Source organism: Canis lupus, chromosome X (genome assembly GCF_011100685.1).
Source record: "Canis lupus familiaris isolate Mischka breed German Shepherd chromosome X, alternate assembly UU_Cfam_GSD_1.0, whole genome shotgun sequence".
Classification (NCBI taxonomy): Eukaryota; Metazoa; Chordata; class Mammalia; order Carnivora; family Canidae; genus Canis; species Canis lupus.
The window spans coordinates 120,280,507-120,293,339 of NC_049260.1; the positions used below are offsets into that span (position 1 = coordinate 120,280,507).

General features: G+C 49.9%; 1 protein-coding gene across 12 annotated transcripts in view; it reads left to right on the top strand.

The window, feature by feature from the left end:
- The window catches only part of MTMR1 (myotubularin related protein 1), a 64,027-nt gene that overhangs the window by 38,585 nt on the left and 12,609 nt on the right, over window positions 1-12,833 (top strand). For all 12 annotated transcript variants that reach the window (XM_038588547.1, XM_038588546.1, XM_038588545.1 and 9 more), the window contains 3 exons: window positions 4,039-4,224; window positions 4,661-4,867; window positions 10,096-10,188. In XM_038588547.1, coding sequence (XP_038444475.1) covers window positions 4,039-4,224; window positions 4,661-4,867; window positions 10,096-10,188 — 486 coding nt within the window. The remainder of the gene's footprint in view (window positions 1-4,038; window positions 4,225-4,660; window positions 4,868-10,095; window positions 10,189-12,833) is intronic.

Genomic DNA, 12,833 nt, shown 5'->3' on the forward strand with positions numbered 1-12,833 from the left:
CGTGAGACTTGATCCCGGGACCCAGGATCACACCCTGAGCCAAAGGCAGACGCTCAACTGCTGAGCCACCCAGGCGTCCCTTACAAACCCATTTTTCCCTGCTGCGAGGCCTGTGCCTTTTCCCACTACCTTCCCCAGCAGCGTCTTCATTGGATGCTTAGGTGGTGGTTTTTACGAGAATGCCACTGTGCCGCGGAGGTGGGGCTGTGCTCCACTGCTCTGTCCCTCGTGGGTGTTGCAAGGTCTTCCCTGAAGGGAAGGCATCCCCTGCAGTTCTGTGGAATGACCTGACGTATAGCTGGCATCCAAATGTATGCACATCTTCTGTTCCCCCGCCGCACATTCGCCACCTGCAGACTTTCCTTCACCTTAGCCCCTGCTCCTACGTCCAGCTGATAGGGCTTGCAGCTGCATGCAGCCCAGCCTTCCCTGGAACTCCTTCCTTCCGAGTTCTCAGATGTGGCCTGTGGCACGGGCCTCGGCCTCTTGTGCCCGCTTGCTCCACGGCCTGTCCTGTGTGCGTGGGGCTGGGGTGCTGGTGCCTCCCACGGCTCCCTCTCAGTCCTGCCCCTGTTCCTGTGCTCCTGCCCACTGCCTGACCTTACCCCCTCAGGCTGTCCTGCCTCCTGTCCTCCAGCCAGCACCTTGGCTCAGGAGCCCTTTGGCACCCCACCTGGCCCAGTTCAGTTCTCCCGCCGATGCCCCAGACTGCTGAATGTTCAGTGAGAGCAAAAGGCTCACAGCGTGCCGATTGGAGCCACTCCGGATTCGTGCTGCAATTCTCCAGCCTCAGTGGGCCCTTGGTGATGCTTGGAAGTCCCTCCCCCCAATTCCCAGTGTCTGCAGAGGCCACTTCAGCCTTTTTATGACTGTTTTCTAATGTTTGAGCCTGCCCTGCTGCCTTCATACTCAGCAGCTGACCTGGCCTTTGAGCACAGAGGACAGACCACCCTACCTGCCACCAATGCTGGATGCTACCTTGTCCTGCTGTCCACGGAAGCCTCCTGTTCCCGTGGTGGAGTGGCCTCCTCTGTCCTCTGCTGACTCCGCCGTGTGATTTTCTCCACCTGCACAGATAAGCAATCCTTTCAGCCACTGTCACTGTCCCCTACCAGTTGGTGCCAGTGTTCTGCCTTTTACAGGTGGACTTTCTGGAGGAGTTCCCACCCCGATACACCGTGGTGCTCACCACCACTCACCTCCTGTGCCACGTGGGACCAGCTCCTGTCCCCATCTCTGCCTAGAACATTCTTGGTACAGTTACCAAGTACCTTCTTTTTTTTAAAATATTTTGTGTATTTATTCATGAGAGACACACAGAGAGGCAAAGACACAGGCAGAGGAAAAGCAGGCTCCACGCAGGGAGCCCGATGCAGGATTGGATCCCAGGACTGCAGAATCACACCCTGAGCCGAGGGCAGACGCTCAACTGCTGAGCCACCCAGGCGTCCCACCAAGTACCTTCTTGTCACAAAATCCAGTGTGTAGTTTTCAGGTTTTTTTTTTTCCCTTGACTTCTCAAGAGTTCGGCAATTCAGTACCTGTTCCTTTTCAGAATACTCTTTTCCTTGTTTTTTCTTCTTTCTCCAGTCTCTGGCAGTTCTTCTCTCACTTTACACGCCTTCAGGCTTCCAGCCTACGCTTTTCTGTGAACTCACAAGCTGGACCTGTGTATGCCGGACCTGTGTCCTCCGATACCCTCCGTAGGCCAGTGACTTTGCATTAATAGCCACAGCTTAGACCTGTCTTCTGAGCTCCAGACCCGCTGCCGGCACACCTTTCCACTTACTGTTCTCGTAGGCACTGGATGCTCACCACGCGGAAAGCAGAGTACTCTGTTCCTTCTCTATGAATCTCTGTGTCAGGACATGGCTCCTGGGGCGCCCAGCCTGGAATTCCGGGCATCCCTGTATCCTCACGTGCTACCTGCGTCCATTGCCCCAATCAGCCACTGTGTCTCGCCTCTTAAATCCCTCTAGTCCGCGGCATCTCTCTGCCCTGCTGCCTCCAGCCCGAGGCCCTCAGCCAGGTGAGCGCCTATCTCTGAGCTGGCCTACCTGCGGGAGGTCCCACCCTCCTGCAGGCCCTTCTGCCTGCTGCCGCCAGTGGTGATTCCACTGTGCAAGGCTGATGGTGCCCGCCTCACATGCGTCTGCAGTCTGGCCCCATGCCCTGGCCTGTGCCGTCCAGCCCCGGGCTGCCCTCTGGCCTCCTTGCCCATCTCTGGGCGTCTGCACACCGTGGCCCCCACGCCCTGTGTTCTTGATCCTCCTCCCCACAAGCTTTCCTGACTTGTGTTCTCTTTTCAGTACCGACATCTCTTCTGTCCACCTGGCAGCCTCCCGGGCCTGGCAGTAGGCACCCTGCATGCCCTGTGCTCTCCTGTAGCACAGGACTCGTCCCTCCATGCTGCACATGTGCCTCTCCTCACCCTTGAGGACCAGCATCTCCACTTGTCACCCCAGCATCTAGCTCACTCGCTAAGTGCCTAGATGCTAAATGAAGAATGTGGTCTTTGGGTTCACAGATGCATTTATTATGTTTTGGGAGATAAAATTTGTGTAACATTAACCCAGCTATTTTACTGACCTAGAGTTTGGATTCAGTGGCTTTCTGGTATGTTCACAATGTTGTACAACGATCCTCTCTAACTCGAGAATGCTCTCAGAGCCCTGAGTAGAAACCCTGTGCCCATGGGCAGTTGCTGCTTGTTCTCCCCTCCCCCAGCCTCTATCAACCACTAATCTACTTTCCATCTGTATAGATTTCCTTGCTCCGGACCTTTCCTAGAAATGGAATCATGCAACACGTGGTCTCTGGGGCCTGGATGCTTTCACTCAGTGTGATGTTTTTAAGGTTCGTTGGTGTTACAGCAAATACGAGCACTTCCTTCCTTTGCATGGCTGCATAATGCTCCATCGTATGGAGAGAGCACATTTTGGTTGTCCTTCAGCCACCAATGGGCAAGTGGGTCGCCTCTACTTTTTGGCTATGGTGAATACTGCTGCTGTGATCTTGCATGTACAAGTTTTTATTCGAGTACCATCTTCAATGCGGTGGGCGTGGAATTGCTGGGTCACGTAATTCTGTACTTAACCTGAGGAGCCCTCACACTGTTTCCCGCAGAGACTGCACGGTGTGAGTTCCCACCAGCAACGTATCCAGGGTTCAGTTTGGCTACATTCTCATCACCGATGGGTTCTGAATGTTGACCGTCACAAAATATAAATTATAGACCAGACTGTTAGGAGATTACCAAAGGGTGAGCCATATCCCCCTTTGGTTTTGTTCCATTTGCACTTTATTTTACTTAAATGGCTTAAACCTCTTTGTTTGGGATTTACAAATTGTTTGATTAGACAGAAATTTTGTGATAGTACAACTTTTTCTGTTCAGACAGATGGCACTACCAGACAGAACCTTGAGTAAGATCCAGTTGCTAATGGCTTACAAACTGATGACGGATGGGTGCTGGACAGTTGTTATGGGTTGAATTGTGTCTCCATAAAAAAAAATGCCAAAGGCCTAACTCCCAGTACCTGTGAATGTGGCCTCATTGTGAAATAAGGTCTTTATAAAAAATGTAATGAAGTTAAGATGAGGTCCTATTGGATTAGGGGGCACCGTAATCCAGTCTGACTGGGGTCCTTAGAAGAAGAGAAGAGACAGACACGAGGCGAAGGCCATGTGACGCTGAGGCAGAGACCGGAGTGATGTGTCTGGAGACCAGAAGCACCCGGGGCTACCAGCAGCTGGAAGAAGCAAAGAAGAATCCTCCCCAGAGGCTTCTGAGGGAGCGCGGCCTTGCCAAGACCATGATTTTGGCTCCAGAGCTGTGAGAAGATACGTCTGTTGTTTTGAGCCGCTCTGAGTGTGTGGTGCTCTGTTCCAGCAGATGGGGGCGAGTCCTCCACGGCTCAGGAGGTTTATTATAGATGGATGGGCTTGTTGCTTCCTTAATGGTCTCCTCCTGATAACGCTAGAGACAGCGGAAGTGTGAACTCACACGCAGTTCTGCATGTCCTCTGTTTTTCACAGGCCAAGGGTGGAGGGTACGAAAGCGAAAGCGCTTACCCCAACGCGGAGCTCGTGTTCTTGGAGATCCACAATATCCACGTGATGAGAGAGTCCCTGCGTAAACTGAAAGAGATCGCGTACCCTTCTGTTGATGAGGCACGCTGGCTCTCCAACGTGGATGGGACGCACTGGCTGGAGTACATCAGGGTAAAGAGGCCTGGTCCTTTACATGCCTTCTTGTTAGGATTTTTCTGTGTGTCCGCCACAAATCTGTGTGTCCTCGTGGTTTCTCAGCAATGTAAAGCAGCACCTCTTTGCAGCGTACTAGGCTTGCATCGTCGCCACGGGCAGTGTCCAGACCGTGGTCTTTGTGGAGGGCTTTTGTGACCTAACACAAAGGGATGCCGCTTGCCTCAGATCAGGTCTGTAAAGTACTTTGCGGCCCCATAACAAGGACTGTATTTGTTGTCATGTTTCTTAGGGTAAGGGCCTCCCCCACCCCCAGGGCTCACGTTTCCCAATGACCCTCATTTGATTGCAGTGTTGGCTTTGTTCACCTGAACTTCTAAGGTTCTCCACAGAATTATTTTTGCTGTCCTAGAAATCTGATGTAGCCTACTCTAATGTGCCTTCTTTTCTGAAGACGCTTCTTGCTGGGGCAGTAAGGATCGCTGATAAGATAGAATCTGGGAAGACTTCAGTGGTGGTGCACTGCAGCGACGGTTGGGATCGAACAGCCCAGCTGACGGCTCTGGCTATGCTGATGTTGGACAGTTACTACCGCACCATTAAAGGGTTCGAGGCTCTCATAGAAAAGGAGTGGATAAGCTTCGGACATAGGTTTGCACTGGTAAGCTGAGACTGTGACGTACATGCTTGACTGTTCTATCCTGTGCGTGTGTGTATCACACGCAACACACAAAACATACACACGCACACCCGTGTGGGCTTTCTGCTCTGTATCAGATCTGAGTCATCATAATCAAATACCATGGACCTCAGCATGGTATGTTTTTGGTAGGGCACTATGTTTTAAGTGGGAAATATCAGAAAGGGAGACAGAACATAAAGACTCCTAACTCTGGGAAACGAACTAAGGGTGGTGGAAGGGGAGGTGGGTGGGGGTTACTGGGTGGCGGGCACTGAGGGGGGCACTTGACGGGATGAGCACTGGGTGTTATTCTGCATGTTGACAAATTGAACACTAATAAAAAATAAATTTATTTAAAAAATAAAATAAAATATTTTAAAAAAATTTTTTTAGCATAGGTATCTCTCTTTAAAAAAAAATAAATGAGGTAAAATTCATTTAACAGAATTAGCCATCTTAAGGCATATAGTTCAGTGGCATTTAGTACACTCACAGTGTTGTGCAACCACCAGTTCTATCTAGTTCCAGAACATTTCTTCACCCCCAAAAGGAAACTCTATACCCATTAAGTGGTCCCTCCTCATGTCCCCCTCCCCCAGTCCCTGACAAAACCTGCTTTCTATCTTTCTCAATTTGCCTGTTCTAGGTGCCTCTTGTGAGTGGAATCACATATTTGTGTTTCTGTGACTGGCTTATGTCACTAAACACATTGTTTTTAAGGTTTATCCATATTATAGCATATACAAAAACTTAATTCCTTTTCATACCTGGCTAGTATTCCCTTTGTTTATCCATTTCTGTTGATGGACACTCGGATTTTTCTGGCCAGCTGGCTCTTGTGAATTATGCTGCTGTGAACATCGGTGTACAAGTTTTTGCCATGCAAAGTACCACAAACCGAGTAGCTTAGACAACAGAAATATATTTTCTCCCAGTTCTGGAGGCTAGAAGTCCAAAATCCGAGTGCTGGCAGGGTCGGTTTCTCCTGAGCCCTGTCTTCTCGGCTTGTGCGTGGCCGCCTTCTCACTGTGTGCTCACCTGGCCTTTCCTCTGCATGCATCTCCTTGGTGTCTCTCTTTGTGTGTCCCAACTTCCTCTCCTTAAAACAACACCAGTCAGACTGGATTGGGGCCCCGCCTCCCATCCTTCTTTCCTCCTTTTAATCACCTCTTTACAGACCCTGTGTCCAAATAGAGTCCCATCCTGAGGTCCTGGGGGTTAGGGCTCCAGTGTAGGAATTGGGGCAGTATCCAACTCAGCCTGCACCAGCCTGCTTTCACACTTGGGTACATTCCTAAGAGGGGGATTGCTGGGTCATTGGCTAGGTCTTCTTGAGCTGCCATGTGTGTTTTAGTCTAAGTGGCTTTCCTGGTCATTGAGCTGTCGGGGATTCATCTTAACTGTGCATGGCACCAGAATACTCCTGAAGCCTCATTCAGGCCCCCTCATAGGCAGTGGGGGTAGGGGCAGGAGGGGTTTGGTGGCTGCCATCATGGGGGTAGACCAGGTACACTGGCCATGAGGAGAAGGAAAGGCAGCTCCAGAACCTGTGAGCCACGTGCCCTTCGAGGGCTGCTGTTGGAGCCTCAGCTGCACTCTGGCACCTTCTCTGAGGTGGAGTGTGGTGCAGCAGAGGTGAGTTGTGCATGTCAGATGCTCAGGACAGGGCCTGGTCTGGGCTGGCTCCAGTTTAGAGCCTGTTGTTACTTTCGACAGTACCACGAACTCCTGTTTCTTCGGTCTGGGGAGAGGCGGAGAGAGGGGACTTTGCTCCAGCGTTCGTATGTGGCCATCTCCCAAGGCTCCCAGGTCATTCCTTGCCACCTCTCCTCCCCACGCTGTGTGTCCTGGGAGAGAGGACGCCATGAGGGGCCCTTGCCTACATAGGCAGTGCTAAAGGCTATCTGCTGAGATGCCAAGGTGTCCACACTCCACTGCCATCCTTACATGCTGATGCTGGGGGTCGTCATGGCCATGAGGTCCTCAGGTTCTCAATGGCTGCAGTTTACGGAGCACCACTGTGTATCCACATCCAGCACTGTTACGTATCATCTGGTTTAGTCCTGGAAGACCCTGAAGCCGCTGATGGAGCTGGCATGTGGGGGAAACAGATTTCAGGAGTCCGACTTACCTGGCCAAGCTCAGCCAGCCCCTGAGTGTGGAGCCAGCAGCAGACCGTACTTTCAGGCCTCCCTGTGCTCTCCCCTCCCTTGAGTTTCTGTCCGTGAGCCATCTAAGCTCCTCCCTGACGCCATCTCCTGCCCTTGCCCCTGTTCCATCATCCACCTCCCCGACCACCCTCTGACCATTTCTGCCTCTGGCCTGCCTCCATCTCCCCTCTTGCCTAGATGGTCCCACCAGTGTCCAAACATGCCGTTATTTATCCCACCCTGGAAACCGACCCTCTTGACCCTACTTTCCCTCCCGCTGTCACCACAGAGAGCTGCCCTCTTTACGATAATGGTTGTCTTTTACTCACTTCCTCCTCCTAGCACCCACCCCACCCCAAAACTACACGTCACAACCACCAATCCCTGCCACTTTGCAAGCCCTTCTCTTATTTGTCCTGAGCGCCTGACGCTGTTGCTTCTTCCCTATTTCTGGAGACCATTTCCTCCTTTGGCTTCCAGGTTTCTATAGCCTTTTGAATTTCTCCTATCTTCTGGTCCTCCCTCTCTCCCCAACTTCTTAACGTTGGGGTCCTCAGGTTGTCCCTCTTTTCTCTGTTTGCTTAATACCTCGGTGATCTCCACCGGTCTCACATATTTTAGTACACATGTTTCTAATCTGTTGTCTCTTCCTCAGTGTCACTGGTGTCCCCTTCACTCTGACCTGCCCAGCGATCTCCCTGATGCTGTGTTAGGCAGCCTCCTAACTAGTTTCTCCATCACCTGTCCACTTCAGATCCATTGTCCATGCTGCGGCCAGATGGAGAGTTCCAGGAAGCTGATCTCATACTGCCGTTCCCCAGAGCAAATCTCTGAGCCTTCCCATGGCCTATGGGGCTGTGGGCAAACTCCTCAGCTCAACATTTGAGACCCTTGGTGATCTGGCCCAATCCACGCTTCCAGCCTTGTCTCACCTCCATCCCCTTGCCTCATGCGCCCAGCTACCTGTGGTGTTTCTGGTGTGCCTACTGTGTTCCCACTGCTTCTACAACAGCCCGTCCCTGGCCGGCTAGGGGGCAGGCACCTCCCTCTGTCCTTTAGCATTTATCTCAAATGAGACCTCCTCAATGACTGACTCATGTGACTTGCCTTCACTGTTCCCTCCTGTATCCCATCCTAGGTTGGCCACTTGCTCCTTTATGGCCCCACCATACCCATCCTGGTCTTGGAAGCCCTGGGCACATCCAGGTCTTTTTCCCATGACTAGACTGCTGAGTGCATTATTTGTGTAGTGCAGGTACTGTGTCTCATTTGTCTTGGTACCTCAGATGTGTAGCCAAGAGCGCGGCCTCTATGGGACACCACGAAACATCCTGAAACTCCAAGGGCCAGGCAAGATGCCTTGCGTACACCACAGGAATTCATTGAATGGCTATTAAAAGAATGAATCTTAAATTGCGAGTGGTTGTGCAAAACTGTCCCCAAGGTGCCTTAAATACTGAAGAGCAGGTTCTACAAATTTTTTTTGTAAAGGGGAAGTGCAGAAATAAGGCAGCTTATGCAGCTGCTATGGAAAACAGTATGGCAGTTCCTCAAAAAATTAAAAATAGAACTACCATATGATCCAGCAATTCTGCTTCTGCATATAGACCCAAAAGAAGTGAAAACAGAGACTTGGATATTCGCACCCCCAGTGATTCACAGTAGCCCCAAGGTAGAAGCAACCCCAGTGGCCATCTACAGATGAATGGATAAACAGAATGAGGTCTATCCACACGATGTAAGTGTCATTCAGCTTAACAAGGGAAGGAATTTCTGACACATTCTACAGCATAGATGAACCTCGAGGACATTCTGCTACGTGAGAGCAGTCTGCCACAAAAGGACAGATGCTGTAGGAATCCACTCATGAGAGGTATCGAGAGCAGTTAACATTCATAGGGCCAGAGACCACAATGGTGGGCACGGGGAGTGGGTGGGGGGGGAGGTGGTATTCATGGAGAAGAGTTTCAGATTGGAAAGATGGAAATGTTCCAGAGATGGCTGCTGGGGTTGGCCGCACAGTAGTGCGAACGTGCTTAATGCCACTGGGCTGCATGCTTAAAATGGTGAAGGTGGTCCTGTTGATGGTCTGTTGTTTCACCACAATTAAAGACCAATAAGAGAAATAAGATCACCTACCGTAGCTGCCGGGCATGGATTTCCTTGTTTTTATGTCTCCCCTGCTGGCCATTTCATAGACCTAGTATTTCTCGCACTTTCTGTGAGGTGGTTGCATTGTATCTTTGTAATGTTTTTTTCTTTCTCATCCTGTTGATTAGTCATCAGAGCATTTGAGCCTTCTCTTAGAAGGCTCGCTCCTGAGCTGTTTTTTTTTAACTTGGCATTTTCAACGTTTCATCCTTTTTGTGTTTGGAATTCTTTTAACTTTTACCAGGAATCTGTGAGTATGTTCTAAAATACCGAAAGGTGTGAAACACACTACTAGATGTCAAGTATTTCTCAGAACTGCAGAAGCACACAATACTGGGCTGCGTTGAGCAAGGACTCCCCATTATCATTTCATGTGTATTGGGGGTGGGGGGTTCTCTGTGTCCTGTAAAATTGGTTCAAATGTGTAGATTATTATTTGATTCTCAGACTTCTTGACATTTGTGATAAGTGGGAAAACCTGTTTTTGTACTTGGGAAGGAAATGGCCTTCATAATGTGCTTTCTGAGCTGCTAATTGGTAGTTCCACGTTGACACGGCACTTGGTGTGGTGGCCAGGCTTGACCCCATCACTGGGAGTGAAAAGTTTACTGGCCATTTGTTCCTAACTTCTTGACCTCAACTATATTAAAGTGAAATCATTAAAAAAAAATCAACACATAAAAAATACAATACAGTGAAATTTTGTTTCCAAAAACAAAATGCTCTTAAGCAATGGAAGTCGGTCCAATTCAGTGAACATTTTTTAGTGCCTATTCTTGTGCCAAGAATTCTGTTAGGTCTTGGGAAATACACATGAGACCTGATGCCTACCGTGAGGCAATTTTAAGCGACTTTTCAGAGGGCTGTGGCTCATGTTCACATGCTGAACCTCTTGTTTGTTTTCAGAGAGTGGGCCATGGCAATGACAACCACGCGGATGCTGACCGATCCCCTATATTTCTTCAGTTTATTGATTGTGTTTGGCAAATGACAAGACAGGTGAGAAATTTCAAGTATATTTCTGACCTGAAAGTTGAAGATTAGATAAACATGCATGTTCGTTCAAAATGAAGATGTATGTAGGTGTGTAAAAATATGACCCCCTTCTGTTATTTAACTCGGTTTGATTCGAACTTGTTTAGAAGTATAAGAAGAAAATTAGGGACTATCAGTTTCTCACCAAAAGTTCCTATTCTCATGCAAATGCTTTTGTCACTCATCCTATCTGCCAGCTTTGCAGACCAAGGCCCCTGCTTCTGCTCCCTTTCCACCGGGGAAGGAGGCAAAGCCCCCTGCTGAGCAGGGCCAAGTGTGAGAAACAGGGATGTAAGTGAAGTGTCAGACAGGAGGGTGTCAGACCCCGAACCCAGGCATCTGTGCACCTGCCCTGGGCCCCCACGGCGCCCCTGCAGCAAGGTCACTGAGGGACGGGAGTGTCCAGGAACCGGAGTTGGATAGGAAGGTGCTGGTGCTTCGTTTCCAAACTGTAACGCGCGGAGCCCTAGTAAGTCAGGCGGCCCTGCAGGGATCCCTTTCCCTAAGCTGGTTGGGCCCCCCATGGCTTCAGTTCAGAGCAGGCCCTGAGCAGGTGCTGTGTATTCCCTAGTCTCTAACATTTGAGCCCAAGTTTGGGGTCTTCCGCTTATGCTAGGAGATGGAGCCGAAGAGCACGTCAGAGACGCACACGCAGAGACCCATGCAGGCAGAGAGACAGAGGGACACAGACAGAGAGACCTAGACTGAGAGAGTAGAGGACGGGCAGTCTCCTCAGTGCCTGTGCGGGGGTGGGGACACAGTCAGAGGTCAGAGCTGTGGCCTGGGTGCTCTCCTTCCTCTTGGCTTTGAGGCCTGGCCAAGGCTGCCTTAGTCACGTGAAGAGGACCAGACGGACGGAGTGCTGGCGACCTCTAGTGACTCCACCCTCCTGCCACGTTATTACCATCACCACAGGGCTGTTTCAGAGGACATCTCCCCCTACCCCCGAGGCTCGTAAGTCTGATAGACCACTGTTTGAAACTCCTCCCTGTGTGCCACTGTGACCAGTGGGGGTATGTGTTGGGGGCAGGAGAGAGCTCGAGCACCACCATGGTGCCGTTGCTGCCCTGCTCCACCTCAGGTTGGACCCCTTCCAGCAGCAATTCCTCATGAGCCATCGGCTGGGGGAGGAATCTGGGGCGGGGAGGTGACCCCAGCCTCACTGTCTACCCGAGTGCACACTGGCAGCACCTGGAGACTTTTAAGGACGCACATGCTTGGGCCTTGCCCTCGTGGACCCTTCCTCCTGTGGGCCTAGTGAGAAGCCCAGATGTGTGTAGTTCTGGAATGTTCCCCATATGGTTCTGAGGTGCCAGTGAGGCAGGAGACCATCATCTAGACACGGGCTCTGTCCTACTGCAGTCCTGAGGCCAGTAGACTCAGCTTCCCCTGGGGACTTAGAGATGGCAATTGTCAGGCCTAGCCTCCTGCTGACGCTGGAGGGAAGGTGGCACTGGATGTGGGGATATTATTACAATGCAGATTCTGATTTGTGAATCTGGGACCCCAAGCCTGTGAGTCTGCATTTCTCATGGATCTCACTAGCAAGGATCTAGCGAGAGCGGGCATACTTTCAGAAATAGGAAAGCAAAGAGGGGAGGGGTTATAATCAGCCAGAGGAGACCTCCCAGAGTCCTGAGTCCCGCACTCAGTTACTAACAGTAACTCACTGTTACTTTTCGGTCCAGCTTCCCCAAACTGATGGGGCTCTTGTATTATCTGAGTGCTAGGTCCCAGCTGATTCAGAGCAGCCACTTGGAGGGGTGATCTCAGAAGTAGGCAGTGGTGGGATGCATGGCAGGTGACAGTGAATATGTACTCAGAAAGCACAGAGGCTGGCCCTGAGGTCTTACTGTTTTCTAGCACCATGAACTTCTTGCTGTTTGTATTCGTTGAGCCAATAGCAAAATTAAATGATGGTTACATTTAGGTCAAAACAAAAAATTGTGTAACAAGGCTGAGCACAAAGGATGCTTCTGAGGGGATAAGTGCCACTTTTGTGGATGTAAAGTTGCTTCCTCCTGAATGCCAAATGTGTGTGCGCACGTGCGTGTGCGTGTACGTGTATAATATCCTCAAACTGCCTTCCATGCTTCATACCATTTAGTGCCTGGTTTCATGTCTAATCTAGATCATTTTTGTGCTGTTTATTGGATTTTAAGAAACAAAACAAGGGGTTTAGATTAGATTTTAGATGCCTCTCAGCTCTAAGATCCTGTCTGTGAAATGTGTATAATTAATGTTTCTTAAAACAACATTGTTAATGCAATAGAAGCAGAAATATCACTGCTCAGTCTATTAGTTAAGTAACAAGTGGATGAGACATGTAGCTTGTTAGGAAAGATGCATTAATGTAATAAGATTAATTTATTTGGAGGTTGCCTACTGCTAAATCAAGTAAGCTAAATCCGCATGAAATTGTTAGAAATCTCGGGATAAAATTAACTAGCCTGCATGCACAAATTGATATAAAAGGATCTAAGGCAAAAGTAATTGAGGGGCTCTTCAGAGAAGAGTCACAAACATTCTACAATAACCATAGTTTAATAGACTTTCTGCCCTTTTGAATGGGTTTAATAGTGGTTCATGTTTTTGTTCCATGGAAGAGG